The sequence below is a fragment of the Hydra vulgaris genome, chromosome 13 (genome assembly GCF_038396675.1).
Source record: "Hydra vulgaris chromosome 13, alternate assembly HydraT2T_AEP".
NCBI lineage: Eukaryota > Metazoa > Cnidaria > Hydrozoa > Anthoathecata > Hydridae > Hydra > Hydra vulgaris.
This window is the reverse complement of record NC_088932.1, coordinates 10962501-10986490: the sequence shown is the minus strand read 5'-3', so window position 1 is coordinate 10986490 and position 23990 is coordinate 10962501. Positions and strand designations below refer to the sequence as shown.

Sequence of the window (23990 nt, the reverse complement as noted above, 5' to 3'; positions counted from 1 at the left end):
ACGATGTTCAGCAGCACTGAACATATCCATGACTTCTTCTGGATCAATATTATGAAGCCTGGCTGTCTGCGTCTCTTTTATAAGTTGTTCTGATACTTCTAAATTAAAATATCTTTTATACTGTCTTTCTAAAACAGCAATAGTAGCTGATAAACAGGATACAATCATTTGTTCAACTTCTTTGTCTTTTGGGCACACCAAAGCTATTTCTTCAAAGATCTTATCATTTTTCAATTATATTTCCGAACAAATCTTTTGTGCTAAATAACAATATAGGATTGTCTTTTACATGATAAAGATTTTTTAAAACATCTTCAACCAATTTTATCCCTTCAATATGACTTAAACTTCCTGTAGCTGACTGATAAAATAATGTCATCCATGGTCCTGGTAAAGTCTTTCCCAATAGCCCTAAGACGCACATTTCTTTTTTAGCTGTTTCATTAATAAAGTCTATTCTTAAACTACTTTGTAGCCCTCCACATGAAACTGTACTGGTACTTAAAAATTTAATAAATAAGTTGTAGTGCTGGATTAATATACCACATATATGAAACAAAATATGCAATCTGTTCCCTCTGTAACAGGGAATGAGTCCTTTGGGAAGTTTCATCTCATTTAAAAAGATTTTAAAACCTTTAGGATCTCCTTTACCATCTTTGTATCGCATCTTATTCAATTGTAAAACTATATTACCAGCGATACAATCTTTCCCAAACAGCACTCCATTATGTGTTTCAATCATTTTTAATGCAGATCTGCAAGAGCTGGATATTGTTTCAAGAGGGTGTAAGTGACAATTAAGTTCATTTAAAACTTTTCCCCATGAAGAATTTATTAGCTGAACAGTTGCATGATTAGTGACAACACGGTCAGTCATAGAGTTTGTAATGTTTTGAATAATTTTTGAGCGGCTTTTTTGATAGTCACAATTATGGAAATCAGAATACTAAAGATACAACTAAACCAGGTCCAATAATAGTTGAACTAAGTGATGTTTCGTTAAGAAATCCACTTCTTCTAGCAGCAAAAAATTTGAGAGAGAAAGAAGGTTACAAATCAATTTACATAAGTCCAGATTTAACTGAAGCACAAAGAACTCTTGATTATGATTTAAGAAAGAAACGAAGCAAACAGTACACTTGCTGAAGACTCGCCCTTTCGATATGGCATTCCTGGAAATCAAATCGTCAAAATTAAATCTCAACAGTACTAACTCAACAGAATCTTTTCAGCCATTACCTATAAACGGACTAAATGCTTTAAAATGTATGTATTTAAATGCGACCTCTTTAGAAAATAAATTTGATGAATTTAAGGTATTAGTAGACACTTACCGTCCACAAATCATAGCTGTTAGTGAAACATGGTTCAAAAGCATCTCGGAAACTATTAAATCATTAGAGCTAAATGATGCTGTTTTTAACTTAAGTAAAATTGAACAAATCTGGGCTACAGTGTACCTTGAAAACAATAAATATTTAGTTGGTTGTATCTACAGACCCAACGATTTTGTTGACATGAGCGACTTGGATTTGGTTTTTAAAAAGACTAAAGACTATATTGATATAAAAGGATACAAAGACTTACTTATTACAGGAGACTTTATTTTCCCGTCAATTGTATGGTCAAATGGATACATTACAAACATTAAAAATGAAAATGGTATTGAACATAACTTTAGTGAAACTCTTACCAGAACCTATCTGTATCGACATGTTAATGTTCCGACATTTCAAATGTCAAATAATTCTGCCATTAACACTCTTGATCTAATCTTCACAACTCAGTCGGGAAGCATCTGCGCTATTGACCCAAGATCTGTCCTTGGTAACATAAATAAAGGTCATTTGGTCATCTTTTTTGATTTTATTATTAAAAGTATGGTTAATAACTTATCGCACAGTTACTTAAAATTTAATTACAAAAAGGCTGACACCAATAAAATTTCTGACTTTATTACAAATATTGATTGGGTAATGATGTTTGAAACTTTATCTGTTCAGGAAATGTATGACAATCTAATTCACTTTTCAAATGTATCATGTGATCAATTCATTCCAGTGCTTGACGTATCTCGAATAAAAAAGCAAATTGCTCCATGGATCAAAAATGATCTTAAAACTTTAATTAAAAAAAAGCAAAATCTTAGATACCTGAATTGTGCTTGTATATAGAGAGATCTTACTCTGTCTAAAGAGTACAAACTGACTTGCAAGTTAGTGAAAAAAGAAATTAAAATAGCTCGTCTTGCATATGAAAATGTTTTAGTTAAAAGATCCAAAACAAACCCGAAGCTTCTGTATAATTACCTGAACAGCCAACAACTAATCAAAGAATCAATCAGAGCATTAAAAACAACTAATGGTGATCTAACTCAAGAACCTAGAGAGATAGCTAATCTACTCAATAAATGTTTCCAAGATGTTTTCGTAATTGAAGAAGAAGGGGAACTTCCACATTTCACAGTTGAATTTAACGAGAATCATTCAAAGTTTGTTGATCTAGAAACAAATGATATCAGCTACGAAATGATATTAGATAAACTTAAAAATCTTAATCAAAATAAAGCATGTGGTCCTGATAATATGCATCCATTTCTTCTAAAAAACTGTGCAGAAGCATTTGCAATTCCTCTAACATTAATTATTAGGGCATCTTTAACTAATAGTCAGCTTCCAGTTCAATTTAAATCAGCGAATGTAACACCTCTATTCAAAAAAGGTGATAAGACTCTTCCCAGCAACTATCGTCCAGTTTCATTGACTTCTATTCCATGTAAAATTATGGAAAGTATAATTAGAGCTAAAATGGAAGAGTACCTGTATAAAAATAATCTACTAGCAAAAGCGCAACATGGTTTCGTTAGAAACAAATCATGTACCACCAACCTTTTAGAAAGCATAGACAAATTTCATCAAGCTTAGATGTTGGTATTCCAGTTGATGTAATTTTGTGAGATTTTGCTAAAGCCTTTGACACCGTTCCACACAAAAGACTGTTAGCCAAACTAAAAGCATACAGCTTTGATGGTCTGATACTTAAATGGATCAAAGCCTTTTTAGAAAACAGAAGACAAAGAGTTGTTCAAGGTGAAATCATTTCTGACTGGGTTAATATTTTTAGTGGTGTACCGCAAGGGTCTGTAATTGCAGCACTTTTATTTGCTTTATACATTAACGATCTTCCAAAAAAATTGCATAATGTAACCAAACTATATGCCGATGAAACAAAAGTGCTTTCTCAGTTATCTTCAGAACAATGCGCTACTAATCTTCAAAATGATCTAGATATTGTCTACAAATGGTCTCAAACTTGGCTTCTTTTATTTAACATACCAAAATGTGTAGTTATGCATTATGGTTATAATAACAAAAAATATTTATATAATTTAAACAGTATTCAACTGAAAGAGTCAGATACAGAAAGAGATCTTGGAGTGCTTTTTAATGCAAATTTAAAATGGAAAAATCAAGTGATGAATGCTTCTAACAAAGCAAATCAAATGCTTGCTTGTATCAAAAAGTCATTTGTCTGTTTCGATTATAAATTACTTCGTTTGCTTTATGTTACTTTTATTCGCCCATTACTAGAGTTTGCAGTTCCGGTATGGTCTCCATATTATAAATCTGATTGTGACTATATCGAAAAAATCCAGCACAAAGCTACTAAACTAGTATCATCAATCAGAAATCTTTCCTATACAAAAAGACTTGAAAAATTAAACCTAACTACTCTAGTGGAAAGGAGACAAAGAGGAGATCCAATACAAATGTATAAAATTATGAACAATATTGACATATTAGAAAAATGCAATCGTTTTCCAATAGTTAATAATCATACGAGAGGTCACTGCTTTAAATATTTCAAGGAAATGACAAAACATAAGCACAGAGAAAACTTCTTTTTTAATCGAGTAGCGAATGTATGGAACTCTCTGCCAGAAGAAGTTGTTAAATCGCCTTCAGTCAACAGCTTTAAAGCAGCAATTGATTGTTGGATGAGCAGCAATTGATCAATTCAGCTGTCAAAGTGTGCCTGATAACACACTCACTGGCTCTGCCAGTTACAGCGTTTTCTACTAACTAACTAACATATATATATATATATATATATATATATATATATATATATATGTATTCATATATATATATATATATACATATATATATATGTATATATATATAGTAATATATATATATTACAGCGCCGTGCTGTAACTTTTGGGGGCCCTGTGCAGAAACTAAAAAAAAAAATTTTTTCTTTTAATTCGTAGTAATTTATGGTATTGGAGAAGTTTTTCTAATTTATTTAATAGGGGGCCTAGTACGATTGCACTTGTTGCACTTGCGATAGTACGGCGCTATATATATATATATATATATATATATATAATATATATATATATATATATATATATATATAGATATATATATATATATATATTTATATTATATATATATTATAAACCATCATACTTCAATGTGTTAAACATATCTAAAATTTATTATTCCAATAGTATAAAATGTATTAATGGAAACTTAAATTTTATCTGTGAAAAAAATTTTTTTTTTTAGATAAAAAATTTGAGAATTAATAATGATTTTGATAACTTTGTGTTTTCTTTATTATGTGAAGTGTTTAATTGCAGAGGGTATGTAGAAATAACTTTTACCTGATTTTATTCCTAATATACTTTTTTAAATGTAATGTTACTGATTAGTGTGCTTGACATGATTTTTTTTTTTAAAAAAAGTTGTTTGAAGACATTTTTTAAATTATTAAGATTAAAAGTAAAATATACTCATATAGAATTAATAGATACAAGTTGTAAAAATTAAAATGTAATGTTTTTAACTTTTTCCTAAAAAACTTTATCAAACTGATACCTTTTTTTGATTCTAAATATGTATAGCCAAAAGTTTAGCTGCTTAGCAGTTTAATAGAGTTATAATAATTTATTATAAATGGTGTTTTTTTTTTTGTAAAACTATATGAACCTCTATGCATTAAAAATGTTTTTTTTTGAGATCAAAATTTTAGTAGTGCTTTTTTTCTTCAAAAGGAACTATAATATTTTCATATTATATATAAAAATAAATGTGTGGTCAGATTGATTTTTTCCAATTTTGATAGGAAAGACATTTGCCAAATAATTTGTATTAGTTACCAGTATTAATTTTTTTCAATAAAAAGAAGTTGTTTTTCAGCTGATTTTCTCTCTAAGAAAATAATTATTAACAAAATGTAATCATTAACAAGTGCAGCAACCTGCACTTGTTAATGACAATATTTCTCAACTAAAACTTGTACCATTTGGTTTTAGTTGAGAATTAAAGGTCTTAATTTTGATTTTTTAATTTTAAATTCTTTTATTTTAGTTACATTTCATATTGAGCCAAGCAGTCCGATAGTTGCTGTAGAAAATGCAACATTTTTTATCAAATGCATTGCAGAAGATACTACTGGAAAAATTAATATATCGACTAAATTTATAGCAGGTGGTCAGGAAATTAAAACTACTCCTGATAATCATATAGTTGTGACAACAACTTATAATGGTAAACTATTTTGTTTTACAATTATTTATATAAGTAAAAATTCTTTATTTATCTTAAATCAAGTCATTAGTTAATAATTTATGCTGAAAAATTAGTTATTTAATTAATTTTGAGCAAACTTCTGAAAAAAATAGTCATGTTTGAAAAATGAGTTATTTAGACTATTTAGTTATTTAATACTTTATATTTGACCAAAGATATGACCTAAATCAACTTAGTTCTATTTAGAATATGATTGGTAAAACTTAATAACTTTTCTAAAATCTTTGGTAGTAGACTAGTGGTAGAACTTTTGACGACCAAGAGGTTCAAGGATAAAATCCAAAAATGTTTTTGGAAGTAACCTGCTCATCCTGTTTATTTGTCCAAAAGCTTTCTTTAACAACCCAAACTGTTTTGTGTTTTCATGGTTAAAGAAAGTTACAAATAAAAATGATTAATTAAAAAAATAAGTAATCTCTTTGACTGTTGTGACCCCTGGAGTCTTGGTGAAGAGAGGGGTTGGAATTCAATAAAATAAACTAAATTAAAAAAGGACATGTTTGTTAATTGGTTATATAGATGTTTATTATTTGACGAATATACACTCTTTATGCCATCCTATAAAAATCAACTAGGCTGTATACTATCTATGACTGCTATTCCTTAAAAATCAGTTGCTAATTCATTTCATAAATAAAATTTAAATGCATATAAAAAAAAAGAAAATAATAATGATAATAATTAAAAGGAAATAAAAAAATATTGTGTATCTGTGTTGACAAAATGTGAATATATTTTGTTCACCTCTAATTTTAAAACACATACTCAGTCTTTCACAGGAAGGCGTGCGATCGCAGGTCTTTATATGACCATGTATGTAATACTTTTGTTTTGCTGACATGTCCATGGCTTTTAAAATAGAAAGATAATTTTCATGCATTTTTAAAAATGGCATTTAAAAAGTGAAAGTAAACGAAGTAAATATGAAAACAAAAACCATTAACTGAAAAAAGAAAATAAATCTCAACCTAAGAGAATATAAACAAAAGTAAAAAGTAATCTATAAACCAAATTTATATTTTTAAAAATTTAAAAGTTTTTTGGTTGATAGACTTGTGTGAAGATCACAGTTTTGAAGTTAATTATTCCAAACTTATTTATAAATAAAGTTTTTAATAATTTTGTTGTAGTAAGTTAGAGCAAGAATGAATTGGCTGATGTGGGGTTTATAGCACACCATTTTATTTGACAGGGCTCAATTTAACAGTCGGACATTGGACATTGGTCCAGCTTAAACCTCAGTTTGTCCGATCAATTTACAAGTAATCGGGCATTTTGGCCGACGGAAATTAAATTCTGAAAGTGGAATTAAATTATTGGAAAGAAAAATATATAATATTTTTAAGTTGTATAAAGATTTTTTTCAAAATGTTTCAAAAAAAATTGTTTAAAAAAATAACATAGTTTTTTTAAAATCGTAATTTTTATTCGTTTCATGCTTTAATTAGTAAGTCAAGTTTAAAAAAAACAAATTTTAAACAATTCTTAGTAAAAATAGAAAAATAATAAAGCAATTAAATCATGGGAAAATTTAATTTAACTTATTCATAATGTAAAGGAACTTAAAAAAAATAATCTTTTAATAGATTTTTAGAAAGACATGGAAAAATAGTTTCAAATGTTTAAGTTTATCATAAAAAGTACATACCTACTAAAAAATTTAATATAACACTTAATTTACACATAATCAGGCTTGGTCTGGAAGCGGAAGCGATTGCTCTTAATTACTGACCATGGAAATAATATTTAGTTGCAAAGAGCTGTCCAGATTTTGTAGTCGTTTTTAGAAAATTTAAGTTTATGTATGTCCAAAAAAAAGTTTTTGTTTTACGGACATACATGGAAACATATATAAACTTGAATGTTCTCAAAATTCTTGGTGCGAAAGAATTAAAAGAATATTCGCAAACACTAAAAACCTGCCAAATCTACGAACAAACAAATTCTATTGGTTCAAAAAATACGCTGACTAAGCGAAATAAAGTTCTTTAGTTTTCTGTTGAATTGTTTTAAAAATTGTATTATTAGAAATTTGTTGTGTATATATTTCTAGCAATAATTGTTATAAGGATATCAAACAAACTATTACTTTAATACTATGGCTCATTCTCGGACCCACATCTGTAAAGCCGTAAATCTTTAAAACTGTTATTATTTGTTTACAAAAATAAATGTTTTAAATATATATTTTTTTAATTGTCAAAATTTTTGAATGTTTATTATGTATTATTAATTTTTATTAGTATATTCTTATTTTTCTTTAAAAAGTACGTATTTTTCAAGTAAATGTAATTTTGTGTATCTGTTTTTTATTCTATTGTAATCTTTTAAAGCAATTTTTACGATCTATTTTGTAAACAAAAAGACTTTCAACAATAATTGCGTTTTCAATGAAATTGTTAATAAACAACGAATTTATCAAAACTAATTATAAAATTAACATAAAAGAAGTTTCTGGTTACTAAACATAAACATCCATATGAAGTAACTCGCCCTATATATATATATATATATATATATATATATATATATATATATATATATATATATATATTATATATATATATATATATATATATATATATATATATATATATATATATATATATATATATATAACACATATATATATATATATACATATATATATATATACATATAAATATATATATATATTATATACTATATATATATATATATATATAAATATATATATACATATATATATATATCTATATATAAATATATATATATATATACATATATATATATATATATATATATATATATATATATATATATATATATATATATATATATATATATATATATATATATATATATATACATATATATATATATATATATATATATATATATCTAATATATATATATATATATATATCAATTTTTAAGTTTACTTAAATGCTCTTTAAGTACAATTAAATTAAAACTTAAAATTGTTAATGCAAGTTGTTACATATGAATACAATTTAAAAGTATAGTTTTTTTAATCAGTTTTAAAGTTTTTCATAAAATTTTTATAATTTGTAAAATAGATAGTTGTTTTTTTACATGTTTCCATGTAATCAAGTTGCTCAAAATTTGACTTTTAGGCATATTGCTTAAAATTTCACTTGAAAAAAAAAAGCCGTTACATTTAGACATAGTGTTGTTACTTTTTTTTAAAGAAATGCTGCAAAAAAATTTAACTAAATTTCTAATGACATCACATTATTTGATAAATCTTTTTAAAAAAGTCAAATAGGTGTTTGTTATTTGGACATATATATATAATATATATATATATATATATATATATATATATATATATATATATATATATATATATATATATATATATATATATATATATATATATATATATTTATATTTATATTTATATTTGTATTTATATATGTGTATATATATATATATATATATTTATATATATATATATATATATTATATATATATATATATATATATATATATATATATATATATGTATATCAGGCCTTGTTAAGAAGCATTACGCAGCTCGCATTTTGCTTGCGAAAAGGCGATTTGCCTACGCGTTCAGCAGTTTTGCGCTACGCAAAAACTTATATCTTTTAGAATATTTAAATTATCTTTTGATTGTCGTTAACGTGACGTTAATTCAGAAGAAATAAAGTCGTAAGTAAAAGCATTTAACCGCAATTGTAAACTGATAGATTTTTTGTTAAAGAAACAGTTTGTTGAATAATTTTTTTGTTGTTGTTAAAAATTAGTTAAAAAAAATTAAGTGTTTTAAGTTTTATCTTAAGGAATTAAATATATAAATTTTTTTAAATATAAAATTTATTTTTAGTCATAATAGTTTAAAAAATGCACGATTCATTTTGATGTAAATATTTTATTAATAAGATATTTTGTTTATTGTTAATTCAATAACGTAAAGTTTTAACGACGTTTAATTAATGAAAATAAATTATGATCACGAATATGTTATCTGTAACTGATAAACAACAAAAAAAAACTCTTTCTTGTTTAAAAACATTAAAATGAGTTCACATATTAAAGAAGAAAAAATTTATTAACAGTTAATAAAATAACCAAAAACCAAAATCATAAGAAAATAAACATAAAAATCATAAACAAACATTATTTTACGTTTCATGAAAAAAATATTTTTTTCAAAATAAAATTTAGGTTATATTTGCAAAATATATTTGATGAGTTGAGTAACTTAAAAATGCGTTGCGCGTTTTCGCTACGCAGCGAAATCTCGTAACAAGGCCTGGTATATATATATATATGTATATATATGTATATATATATATATATATATGTATATATATATATGTATATATATATATATATATATGTATATATATATGTATATATATATATGTATATATATATGTATATATATATATGTATATATATATATATATATATATATATATATATATATATATATATATATATATATATATATATATATATATATATATATATATATATATATATATATAGAAAGTTATTAAATATAAAGGAAAGTTTTGAAGTTCTTAGATATTGGTTTACTAGCTCTAAATATTTTAGCTTCAGTTGTCATTCTTACAAACTTGTTATACTTAAGGTTACTTTTTTCTGTTTTAAATACTAATTAAAATTAAAAACCCCACTCACTAAACATTATCAGCAATATTGTGAATCAGTTCCGCTTCCTCCTCATAAATTATTTTTAACCTTTTTAGTTGATACAGTAACTCAATGATTTAATTATTTGATTTGTTTATCTAAGAAAAATTGCTTCAAATGTGTTAAAATTTTCACGCGAAACATTAAATTGTTATTTAAAAAATTAACTTTTATTTATAACATAATTTAGCTTAAATAAAACTAAAGCTAGCGTTAGTTTTATTAGAATCTTGTTAGACTTTTTGGGACTGGGGGCTATTTTTGTATTAGAGGCCTTTTTATGTGCTAGAGCGTAAAAATGATAATCTTTTGACTATTTCGGGCCCGTAACATTCTGGGGCCCTGGGCTATAGCCCCCTTTAATCCCAACCCTCCTTAATCCATCACTGGAAATAAGACACGAGTATATAAATAAAAATTATTAGTTAGAAGTTATTTTCTTTTCTAGTTTTTTTTTTTATGTAATTGTCTCTCATCGGTCCAATTAATCTTTTTTGCGCTTTTTTTTTGTTATTTGAAATGTTCTCAAAATGACTAAAAAATCTGGCCAGTTTTTCGCAACTAAATATCATTCCCGTGGTCAGTTATCGAGAGCGATTGCTCCCGCTTCCCAACCAAGCCTGTATAATGCGTTTATTTTAAATAATCATCATAATTAATTTTTGATTTTATTTAAAGTCTTGCCTTAAAAGAAAAACTTTAAAAAAGATCAACAATAAAAAGTTATTTGTAACATAACAATTTTTTTAATGCATTTGAATTGTTAAAACATCAAAACAGCTGTTGTCAAACTGTAAAGTAAAAAAAATTATATGCGTTGTCAGTTACAGCGTAAAAATTTAAGTCTATCTAAAAAAACATACAATATTAAATTTAAACTATTTTATTAAAAAACAAAAATCTGCAATAAAATATTCTAAAAAATATGGAAAGAAACTACAACTTCACTTAACTAACGTTAAATATATTGAATAAAATAAAAAAGATTTTGATTGCATTACTCGGTTCCATAAAACGGTAAAAATTATATTAAAACTTTGATAAGACTTTGCAGTCTTCTCCGTTTGAAATTTAATGCCAGCGCATGAACAAGCGCTGGCAGGATGATCATTTTTAAATTAGCCTGCGCGATTTAAAAAATTCTTTTTTTTCTGCTATTTAAAGGAGTCTGTACTACTTTTATGCCTTTTGGCCCATAATCACGCCAAGCCGATCGTGTTTAGATTTTTACATCAACGTATTGTTAGTGTCTTACGGATTACCAGCCAAAAAATCTAAACCCGATCAGCTTGGCGTCATAGTTTTCTGGTAAATCTGGTATCTGGTAAAAATATTTTTTGGCCAAAAATTAAAAAAAAAAAAAAAATCAAAAAACAAGAAAAATTATTGTAATTTTATATATTTAAGCCAAATAATAAAAAATAGTTTTTATATTATACATTTTTGGTAGTTTTTTGATGATAGAATTGCTTAAATCATCTACCAAATAAAATTCACTATTTAATAAAAATATTGATCTATAGTGGCTTGTTTCATTATTAAATATTGTGCAACATAAAATTGAAACAACGTTTATCAATTATAAATGATAATGGGATATCATTTATATTTAGTTCATCTTCATCTTCTTGGAACACCTCTACAAATAAACAAAATGGGTGAAATAAAAACTTTGCAGTAGAATCATTAGAGCAGATTTTACACAATTCATTCAACTTGATATTTAAATATGTTACTTTCTCTGCGTTTTTAATTAAGATAAACTCATTAATGTTTGGACAAATCGTTTTGTTACAGGTTGAACAATTAAACTGAATTGTCTGAAAATGTATTAAAAAACGAATAAACGCATTGCATTCTGTATCAAGAGTACTGAAAGTTAAAGAATCATTTGGTTTTAGTCTCATAACAAGAAGAATCCATATAGTTTTTACTCTATCCCATTCACAAGTTTCAATGAGAGAAAGTATATCGAGTATGTGATTATATATTTTGATATCTTTTTTATTCTCTTCTAATACACTTATGATATTTTGTGACAATAAAGATGAGCACCAAATAGCCAACAAAAAATAATCAATTGTGCAAGTGTTCTGAATGATAATATTTCGGTATAATTGACACAGCAAAAAATAATCTGTATCCATTTTAAAATCATCTTTATTTAACAAAATACAGCCGCCCCATTTTGGTAAATGCTTTGAAAAAGATCTAAAGTTTGTTTCATTAATTATTTTTGCAGATTTCTTATTCAATAGTGAAATACTTAATTCAGAATCAATTATATTCAATTCTACGTTAGATTTAGCTTTCGATTGTATTAAACTCGTTGATATATCTCGTTTCATAGTTTCATTTATCTCTAATGTTTCTTTTTCAGATTCGCATTCTGATTCATTTTCACTTTGTAAAAAAAACATAAGCCTTGAGCCTGGATTAGGAAGTTTTTCTAAATACTTTCCACAACACAAATAAAGTATAATGCTAGCAATGTGACTACAACAACCACAAGTTCTTAAACCAGAAAAACACCCGCATGCCCAAGACAATACTGATTCTGGACTATCGATATTTGGCAAGTATTTAATATATAACCTATACTTAGTCGCGTTTGAATGTCTTGACTGAATTTCAGCGGAAATCAATTTATAATTTTGAATTTGTTGAATATTTTTATAATTTATTTTCCATTTTTATTTAAATGTTCTGCTAGATAACTGTAACTTTGCTTTATTTGATAGCTACCAAATGTGATGTATTTTCGCATATCATCTATAGAAAACTTTGGGAAATCGTTTAAATCTAACGCGTCGATTGGTTCAAAATGCTTTTTACTTTTATTTTTTGTGTTCAAAATATATTATTCCAAATCATTTTTGAAATTAATTTTATTTTTCATTAGAATTGCAATATCTTTACCGTCTTTTTTATTGGATATATATTTTACATGAAAACAGTTAATCAAAGAGGCAGCTATTCTAACATCAGTCATTATATGAGGAAGCATTGTATTCCTTGTTTTTTCCAAAGATTTAAAAGATTGTTTAAATGTACCATTAACAGCCTCGATAACCCATCTGCATTTTGTAACAAACCTAGTATGGTTCACTTGTAAACTAGTTAACTGACTTTTAGAACAAGTTGGCATCTTCGTAAACACTTTATATGTAGTTTTCAATTCATCAACGATATCTCTAAAACCTCTATCTAAAATGAATAAATCATTGGGCTCAACTAGTTCTCTTATATCGTTTTTGGTTTTTAAAATATTACTTAATATAGTTGCGTCATTCATAGTTGCAGCAAAAGGTCCATAAACATCAATAATAAAACCATTTGCAGTGCATACAACAAAAGGCTTAACTAAATGTTTTTTTTTTTGCCCACTGTACAGTTTTTGTTGTAAAGTATTATTAGAACTTTTTTCACAGAATAGATAAGTACCATCGGCTATAATTGCTAGCTGTTCTTCTTTTAAGTCAAACAAATCTTTGATCATGTCTGTGTTATTTAAGAGCCAATCTTTTCGTGATCGTGATTTTGCTCCTAAATTCTTTTCAACAAAATCAGCACTAAGTGAGGTTCTTATCTGATGGCAATACTTTTGAACCTTTGACCGACACGACAAACCAAAATAACACGCAATTGAATTTTGATCAAGACCAGTCTTTAACCAAAAGAGATAAACGGCAAGAGCTTGCTCTTTCGAAGGTTTGAAAGAGTTTTTAATTGTTTTTAATTCACTTACCAAATATAAAAATTCATCTTTGGTAAAACCGGTATTTTGGAAACAAAACTCAGTTGTTACGTTATTTATTTCGCTAAATTTTGCAAATATAGATGCAGTTTTTGAATCTCTAGACCGAAAACTTTTAAATAAATCTTGTATCATTGTTTTATTTAAGTTTACGGAGTTTTTGAAAGATGAAATATTATTTAAATATTCATCTTTAAGCCACTTACTGTCTGTCAAATGAAACTTACAACACCTACTATCAATAGGTATAAATATATTTGTTTTAATAAAAACATCAATTATCCCTTCATTTGATATTTTACTAAATGGAGTCGAACCAGATTCAGATTTACAAATAAAACAGTAACCATGTGAATTTGAAATTCTATCGATTTCTATATTGATCTTTTTCTTTTCAATAGATTTATTGCAATAATCATTGTCATCGTTGTCATCGACATTCTCGAACTCTTCAGAACCCTTATCAGTACTCCTAGAATCGAAATGATCATAGTTTTCAAGAACAATATTAGGATTTGACTCATCATTAGAATTATCTTCAACAAGTGTATTGTTAGAAATGACATTTATATTTTTATCAAGAAAAAACCCGGCTTATTCAAAGATTTTAAGTGCTTGTAACACATTATCTGATCATGTATAAGATTTATTCGATCAAGTTTAAAATGATATACAACTTTATCTATCATATTTTCATTTTTAATTTCAAAAACTTTTTTTGAGCCAATACTTTCACCTCTTTTTTTACAAACACAACAATATCTATTTCTAAGATTATTTAATACCATTTTGTAATATTATTATATAATTTTTTTAATTTTCAGTAGTTATAATAAAAATCTTTAAAGGATTTAATTCAGATGAAATAAAAAATAAAAATTGCAAAACTTTTTATTAAGGAAATATAAAAATGAAATAAAAAAACCATTAGTGTTTTAAACTTTATTATTTAAGCTCAATTAAAATAGTTGCGGGGTAGTTAACTGTTGTTCTAATTCCTTTTATATCGTTTTAAAATGTGGAATTTAACCATACCATATCGATTCTATTAGCCACAAGTGCGTATTGAAAAGTTAAAAGTCTTTTTTTCAATTTTTTTGTAAATAAAAAATTGCCTTAAATTTTTATTTTTTTTGAGGGGGGAGGGTGGGTTAAAATTATTTTTAAGTTATAAAAAGTACTTTTCTAATATCCTTGAGCGTAATTATAAGTTTTAAAGGAGGAAAAAAAAAAAAATTGGGGGAGGGGCGAAGAGGGGGAAGGGGGCTCAAAATTATTTTCACGTTGTAAAAAATAGTTTTCTAACATCCTTAAGCTTAATTATGATTTTTAAACAAAAAAAAAAAAAAGGGCCAAAATTTCATGTAAGTTGGACATACTCCTTTAAAAAAAAAAAAAAAAAATAATGCTTTGAATAAATACTATATAAAATAATTTAAAAATAAAACTGGTAAAAAAAAGCCATTTTTTATAAAAGTTGAACAAATGAACAAAAAAGTTTTGTTGCAATTTAAAATAAAACGCTTTTATTTTTTTTGGCAAATGCTTTTTTATGCACTTGTCAAAATTTTTGCGGGCGAACGCAAAAGCGCTGGCTAAATAGAAGACTGACTTTGTCCGAACCAAAGCAAGTTTTAATCAGACATTTTGTTTGAAACTTTATAAAAAGTTTAATTGAGTCCTGTGTAAAAAATTAAATGTCGTTTGTTATAAACTACTTACTAAAATAAAAGATTTATTAAAAAGTAATAAAAGTTATTGGGCAATTATGTTATTACAGAAGAAATTAACTGAAAGAACCTCGCTGTATCTTTTTAAAAGATGCTTATAAAATTGAATGCTTGTATGAAACTGTTCCCTTAATGTTACTTTTAATGTTTCAATGTAATTGAAATTTTAATCAATTAATGTATCAGCACACTGACCGCTATTTTTTCAGATGAAAAACCTTAAATGAAGCATTGTGCCATGCAGGGCCAGCTCTTGTTATTTGGCGGCCCTAAGTACATACCTGGTTACAGATATACAGGCCCTAGGCATAGTTTATTATATAGTTATCAATAATTCATGTATAATATTATTTTTTATTTACTTTGAATTGAAATGGTTTGTTTTTTATATTGTTGTATATAATTCTCAAATAAATTGTATATAATTCTCAAATATTTTTGTTTCATTTTTGGGACATATAATCTGTTTTTTTCCCTCACTATATCAAAGTTCGTTGATGGAATTAACAGGCATCCTAAAAATGAGATAACAAAAACAGTAAAATAAAAAAATAAAAAGTGAAAAATCTTGTATTTTAGTAAGTTGTTTATATCAAAAAAATTTACATAAAATGGTAGGCTACAAACCCATTGGGTGATAAAATTATTAAAAATTTCAGTTTATAATATATGTCCAATGAGTTAAAAATAATTAACTTCAAAACTGTTATCTTTACGCAAATCTACCAAGCGAAAAACTTTTAAATTTAAAAAGATAAATTTAACTTATAGCTTACTTTTTACTTTTCTTTAATATCTCTTAGGTTAAGATTTATTTTCTTTTTTCAGTTTATGGTTTTTGTTTTCAATGAAATTATTAATAATCAATGTTACTGATTATCAAAACTAATTATGAAATAAACATACAAGAAGTTTCTGGTTACTAAACGCAAGCATGCATACAAAGTAACTTGCGGGTGATCAAGCACCCCACCTGAGGTCACAACAGAATACAAATATATATATATATATATATATATATATATATATATATATATATATATTATATATATATATATATATATATATATATCTACTATAGCATATTTATATGAGCATTTGCTCACTTTTTTTGCATATCTAAATTGACACAGCTTTTTTAGAAAAAGAAGAAAAAAACAAAGAATAATGAATGAAAAGATTGCTGCCATCATGCCAAACCCTCAGTTGATATAGCAGCACACCACTGTGAGTCAAACTATTTGTCCATTGATATATGTACTGGATCCCCCGGCAGCAGGCTATTTCAGTATGATGTTGCACTGTTCACTTAACTCAGCAGTATAAGATATATATTCATATATATATATATATATATATATATATATATATATATATATATATATATATATATATATATATATATATATATATATATATCCCCCACATTCACCCTTAGATTTCTCCACATTTACCCTTAGGTTTCTCCACAAGCACCTTAGGTGCTTCTGATCGCAGTTTGATCTCTCTAAAACTACTCATTCTTTTTCATCATTAAAATCCCCTTATCATTGTACCTTTTTTTAACTACTTTGAAGCTAACGGGAAACCATTCTGTGATTTTCTTTGTGATGGCTCTTGGGTAGAAATCTTTCGCCTTCCTGCTGACAAATGTGCTTTTTATATAAGCTCTTAGATTCAGGCGGCATGGAATCCTTTTTTTCTCTTGACGATTCCAGGTCAAGTCTCACTCTTCTCCATGGTTTACCTCTCATTGTGCTGTTGCAATTTTCAAGCAAAACCATTACTTTCATATCTATCAGCAAAACAATTCTCCAGCAAACAGACGTCTGTTTACTACTGCTAGAAACCATTGCTAAAAGGTTTTGTCTAATATCAAAGCCCAGGTCACTAAATTTAATATATAATTTCAAAAATTAGACTCTCAAGACTTCTGGAGAATCTTTAACAGTGTCTATAACAAGTGTGAATTTGTTACTCCATCACTCTTCTATGGTTCAGATTTTGTTGCCTCACCTAAAGACAAAGCTGAATTGTTTGCTAAGAACTTCTCATTCTTTGGAACTGTCATCTATACTTTCAAAACTATTTAAGATGTGCTTATTAGAGTCTTTATTTCCAGCCTGCTGGAAAGCAGGATCTGTTATTCTTTTTTCAAAAATTATTGAGAGTGATCTGACTCGTCTATCTTCCTTCCCATTTGATTCCCATTCCTTCCATTGACCTTCTTACTATCATAAGCAAGGTTTTTGAGTCTTTAATTAACAAACATTCAATCTCTCATCTTGAATCTAATAACTTACTTTCTGATCATCAATATTGGTTTTGGATCTTCTTGTTTTACTGCCAATTTGTTAATGATAATAACTGATAGGTTTTATTGTGCATTAGATAGGTGTGGAGAGGCTAAGGCCATTGAAATTTCAAAGCTTTTGATAAAGTTTGGTATGCTTTCTCCATAAGCTCTCTTCTTATGGTGTATAAAGTAAAATCTTTAAGATTATTGAATCCCTTCTTACCAATCGTAATATAAAAGTGGTCCTCTATGGATAGAACTCTTCTTCATACCCTGTAACTTCAGTGGTTCCTCTAGGTTCTATTCTTGGCCCTATACTTTTTTTAATTTTCACTAACGATCTACCAAAAAATCTCACATCTTAGGTGGCATTGTTAGCTGATGATACTACATTTATACTTGTCTTGATAAGAAGTCAACACTATGATTTCTTGGAGGGGACAATTACCATCTGCTTAGGTTGCATCTCTTTATCATGCTTGCCACTTTCTTACTCCGGATTCTATTCTCTATCTCTATAAATCTCAAATCCGGCTGGATTACTATGGAATACTTTTGCGATATCTGGGGCAGATCTTCCAATGAAGCCCTTTCTCATTTATACATGGTACAAAAATGCTTTGTAAACATAATTATCGCATCGTCTTAATGTTGCTCCTCTTTTTTTTCTCCTATAAATACTACAATGGGCACTGCTCTAAAGAGCTAGCATTTCTTGTGCCATCTACTAAAATTCATTCTTGTGTTACCCATTATTCAATTAAGTCTCATTCTTTTCCCATGACTGTTCCTAAGTGCTCCAAAAATACAAACTTTAAAATAGTAATTTTTTTTCTCGAACATCAGTCCATCGGAATTTGCTTCCTTTATTTTATTTTCCTGATTTATATAATTTGCAATCTTTAAAGTTGTCTGTTAATTTTTATCTTAAAAGCTCTATAAGTTTCATCTTTTCTATTCCACTAACTTCCAACTCTAATAGTGGTTGATTGCAGCCTTGTTGGGAGTGAAGATGTTGAAAGAAAAGAAAATAAAACCTTTATGGTGTTTTGTCTTAATAGTTTATAAAATGGGTTTGAAGATGGGAAATGCTTATCTGTTAATTGCAAAAAAATTTTGGCTGACATAGGTAGATATGCTTTTATTGTAAGGTGGGTTAAAACAAATTATATAATTTTTTTTGGGGGTGTCCAATTTTTTTGGATTGTACTTTAAATTAAAGTTTTTAAAACCGTTTTTTTTGAATGCTTCTTCATATTTTAATTTTGATGAGTTTAATAATTTTTTATCCGATGAATTTTGTAATCTATCTATTATTAATAGAGAGAGATATGCTTAAGGGCTTGAGATGGGTAGCTTAATTAAGTGTGAATGTAGAGTAGTTGGCCATTTATAATTTTTTTACAAAATGTTAAAAAATAAAAAACTGACTAGTAAAAAATATAAATAGGAATAAAATTGGACAAAATTTTAAGACCAGTTTCAAAAATATTTCAAAAAGCAATAAAAAAATAATTTAGAAACGTGTTGTTCCTCCATTTGTTTTCAAGCACTCTTGTACTCGTTCTGGCATTGAATTCATTAAAGTTTTGATTACTTCATCAGGCACATTTTTCAAACGATGAGAGATAGAAGATTTCAAATCTTCTAAATTGTAAAGTTGTTCTTTACCAAGCTTGTGATCAAGCCATGACTATAAATTCTCTATTGGATTCAAGTCTGGACTATTGGCAGGCCATGGAAGCACTTGAATTTTATTAGAATTGAACCAATCGCTAACAAGATGCGCTTTATGACTCGGCGCATTATCTTGCTGGAAAATAAATCCATCTTGCAACTGCCATAATTCAATGCTAGGAATAAGCGAGTTTTCCAAAATTTCGATGTACCTTTCTTTGTTGAGTCTACCATCGAATAAATAATAAATGCCAACTCCACAGGCACTCATACAGGCCCAAATGCCTATTGAACCACTGCCTTGTTTTGTTCGTTTCAAAATGCATGATTCATCGAACCGTTTGCTTGGAAGTCTACGCAACATTACGCGACCTTTTCTGTTGTCTACCTCAACGTTCATTTCATCACTAAAGACCACACGGCTCCACTGATCTGTTGACCAATTTTTATGTAGTTTGCACCACTCTTTCCTGGCAAATTTTTGTTTTTTATTTAAGCATGGTTTTTTTGCAGCAGCAAGCCATAAATAATTTAAATTGTGGAGGACCCTTTGCACAGTTTTAGGGCTTGCTTTCAGACCATTTGACAGTGTCCATTTCGTCGACAAGTCTGTAGATGATGCTTGTCTGTTTTCTTTCATTAATCTCACTAACGAGCGAACATCACGGTCATTTGAAATTTTATTGCGTCCAGTCCTATGACGATCATTAATTGACCGGGTCTTTTTGTATTGTTGAATTATATTAATAATGCAAGAGTGAGACCTTCCGAGCTTTTCTGCTATTTGTCTGATGCTATAGCCTTCTTCTTTTAATACAAGAGCCGCGTATCTGTCTTTTTCTTCGATCTTTGCACGCATTTTTGCAATATTTTTATATCCTTATTGCAATTCAAAAAATAAATGTTTATTTGATATCATAACTCAAGTTTCGACATTTTGTTTTATAGCCAACGTAATAAGCAATTAAGACAGTTAAAAAAATAATGGATTATTATTTTTAATAAGTACAAATTAGAGATTTGAAAGTGGTCGTTAAATTTTGTCTAATTTATTTAAAGAAAATTTATAAGTACTCATCAGTTTTTTAATAAGTTAAACGCTATTTAATTAGAATTGGATTAAAAAAATTATACCACTTTAATCCGTATGTTTTAATTAACAAGATATTTAAAAAAAAAATTTATTATGTCAATTAAAATCTTCTTAATTTTAATTTAAAGATTAAGAAATCAACTAAAAAATGAGTGGTCTTTAATTTTTGGCCACCGCTGTATATGCATGTATATATATATATATATATATATATATATATATATATATATATATATATATATATATATATATATATATATATATATATATATAAGTTTAATTTTGCTGTGAGCATATATTCAGCAAGAGTGCTCGATGAATGATATCAGAGCTATATAATTGATTTTTTGACGAGATTAAATAAAAATAACTACATAATTTTTACTACTAAAAGTTTCATGCGTTTAGCAATCATCAGGTAAAAAATACATTGTTTTTTTCGTTAAAAAATATACTTAATAAACATCGTAGCGTTCAAAAACAATTATAAAACTATAACTATTTGCGAGCGTGGTTTGGTTTTTTAATCTTTGGGCTCGTGGTTGTCAAGCAAGAACTTGTTTTCGTGACGGCACTTAGAAATAATTTTTTTTTTTTTATTTAATAATTTTTGCGTACCTTTGTATGATATTATGCAAAGTTTTTCATGAAGGCAAAGCAAGCATTTTTTTGTTACGTTGCTGTGGGCGGGGGCTTGTTTAATGATTGACCAAGTTAATTTTGGTGTTATTTTTAAGTTCACATTGTGTTTCCACATGCACGTTCCATTATTGAAATTAGTGACTATTAACGATATATATATATATATATATATATATATATATATATATATATATATATATATATATATATATATATATATATATATATATATATATATGTTTAGCCAAAAAAATTTTTAACAAATATGAGTAAATGTTCCAGGTAACAAAAGAAAAACTATTCAAACTAAGATGAGTAAAATATATTTATTATTTAAATTTTGACAAATGTTTAAAAAATTTTTTTCTCTAACACAGAAGGCCTTTCATATAAAATCTTCAGCTGTGTATGAGCATGATATATATGTGTATGTACAGGGCTTGTGATGAAGCGAGCGTGATCGCGCTCCGCTTGTAAAACGAGCCCGTAAATAGTATTTTCAAACGTTCTAGGCGCGATAAACAACGCTCGTTCAGCTAATAATGAGCGTATACAATAATGCTCGTCCAATAGTTCAGGATTATTTTTTTATTTTCATTAAATATTTAAAATAGATTTTTTATTAAAGATATTCTAGTATCAAAGCACTGATATAAAATATAAAAAGCTTGTGAAAATATCAAGTAAGATTTATTTGATTTATTGTTTGTAATATTCCACACATCGTTTATAATAAAAATAAATATTAATTATAGAGTAATTTTTAAAATTAGTTTTTGTTCATAGTATAGGTTTTTTATTAACTATTATTTATTTTAACTCAAATTTAAAACAATTCTGTTGTTTAGAATGTTTGCCATCAAGGACATTTGAAAAGGAAACAAAGTAATGATGTCAATATTTATTAAATAGAAAGTTATTATTCTTATTTATTATTATTTCAAATTATTCTTGTGTTATTTTTTTAAGATAAAAAAACGTAATTTAAAAAAGAAATTTTAGAAAAAAATTAAATAATTAGTTTAAATAAAAAATATCAAGAAATATAAAAACCATTAATCATTAATTAAGTTTACAGCGTAACATTTTAAAATACATATATCAAAACAACGAAGCAAAACAAAGTCACTAAATTATACTTCAATACTAAATCAATAAGAAGTTGGGTTTTTGTTTGATATTATTTTTTTATAACAAATAGTTAAAAATAAAATCGCGATCTGACAATATACAAGAAGTTTGGAAGTATAAAAATCAGGGATGCGGAGTCCCAAAAAGGACTCCGGATTTGAAAGTCACAAAAAGATTACTTTATCCTAGTTTTTGGTATCCAGGAGCTCTAAAAATATAGATAAGTTTATGGACTACTAATAGGAAAAAAATTAAGACTTTTAGGTTAGAGAAACAATTGTTTTTTGAACCTGGAGTCCGTAGGTATAATAGCGGTAAGGACTCTGGGACTCCAGGACTCCGGGCTTAAAAACAATAAGTTTCAAGTCATTAAATCTCATGAACTTTTTTCTTATAGCAGATCATAAGTCAATAATCATGTTTAGAGCTTCTGGACACTACAGACTTGGAAAAAATAGAGATATATAGCCGGAGTCCTTTTGGGACTCTGCATCCCTGATAAAAATCTACTTCGTTGAAGTAGTTTCATGAGTGTGATACTAATTCAAACATTTTTTGACGAAAGAATTATGTAACAAATAAAAAAAGATATAAAAAATTAAAAGCTTTTTATGAGCATTGCCTTCAGCAATTTTCATGATCGCGCTCGCTGGCGTTATCTTGAGTGCACATAATCACGCTCGATAAAAACATATTCTAATTTTATGAGCGTGATATAACACACTTGACGACTTTCTTCATCACAAGCCCTGTATGTATATATATATATATATATATATATATATATATATATATATATATATATATATATATATATATATATATATATATATATATATATATATATATATATATATCTATATATATATTGTATTCATTTTGACTTATGACTTTAATGAAAATAATGATAAAATAACTAAGAATTTTACTTTAGTAGCTTCCTCTGACCGAAATTTATTAGTTTTGGATATATAAATTTTATTTATTTAGGTTCAAAGACAATAGTTGAATTAAGCATATCTGTTATTCAGGCTAAGGATCTATATAATCATAACATATTGTATTGTTCAACACCTAACAGTGATTATCAGATGGATGTATTTATACTATCAGGTAATCAAATTTGTATTTATAAACACACTCAAAACACCAACACTTGCAGATTTAGATTGACACTGTTATAATAAATTTTGCACACTTTTGGTTATAAAATATGCCCATGCCGAGCATGTGACTAGAGTGTTTATGATTCAAAGGTTCAAACATTTTTTTAATTCAAAGACAAGAGCTTGTTTATTTTACAGTTCAGCCATCGAAACTGTATTTCTTTATAATTTATTTCTTGAGACAATCTTATTTGTAATTTTTGTTT

At 26.8% G+C, this 23990-nt stretch overlaps 2 protein-coding genes across 2 annotated transcripts in view; both read left to right on the top strand.

Moving 5' to 3' along the window:
* The first annotated feature begins 1166 nt into the window (after positions 1-1166).
* Positions 1167-4015, top strand: LOC136089635 (uncharacterized). Its single transcript, XM_065815686.1, has 3 exons — positions 1167-2072; positions 2178-2793; positions 2973-4015. The coding sequence occupies exons 1-3, from the start codon at positions 1167-1169 to the stop codon at positions 4013-4015; spliced, it is 2565 nt and encodes an 854-aa protein (XP_065671758.1).
* A 560-nt stretch (positions 4016-4575) lies between these two features.
* The window catches only part of LOC136089310 (neural cell adhesion molecule 1-like), a 62179-nt gene continuing 42764 nt past the window's right edge, over positions 4576-23990 (top strand). The window contains exons 1-3 of the mRNA XM_065815254.1: positions 4576-4654; positions 5382-5561; positions 23609-23731. Of these exons, the coding sequence (XP_065671326.1) occupies positions 4600-4654; positions 5382-5561; positions 23609-23731 (358 nt within the window). The 5' untranslated portion in view covers positions 4576-4599. The remainder of the gene's footprint in view (positions 4655-5381; positions 5562-23608; positions 23732-23990) is intronic.

Coding starts and splice junctions, on each gene's coding strand:
- LOC136089635 (XM_065815686.1), top strand. CDS start 1,167: ATGGCATTCCTGGAAATCAAATCGTCAAAATTAAATCTCAACAGTACT. Junction 2,073..2,177: donor AATTCATTCCAGTGCTTGAC/GTATCTCGAATA, acceptor GCTTGTATATAG/AGAGATCTTACTCTGTCTAA. Junction 2,794..2,972: donor TCCATGTAAAATTATGGAAA/GTATAATTAGAG, acceptor ATTTTGCTAAAG/CCTTTGACACCGTTCCACAC.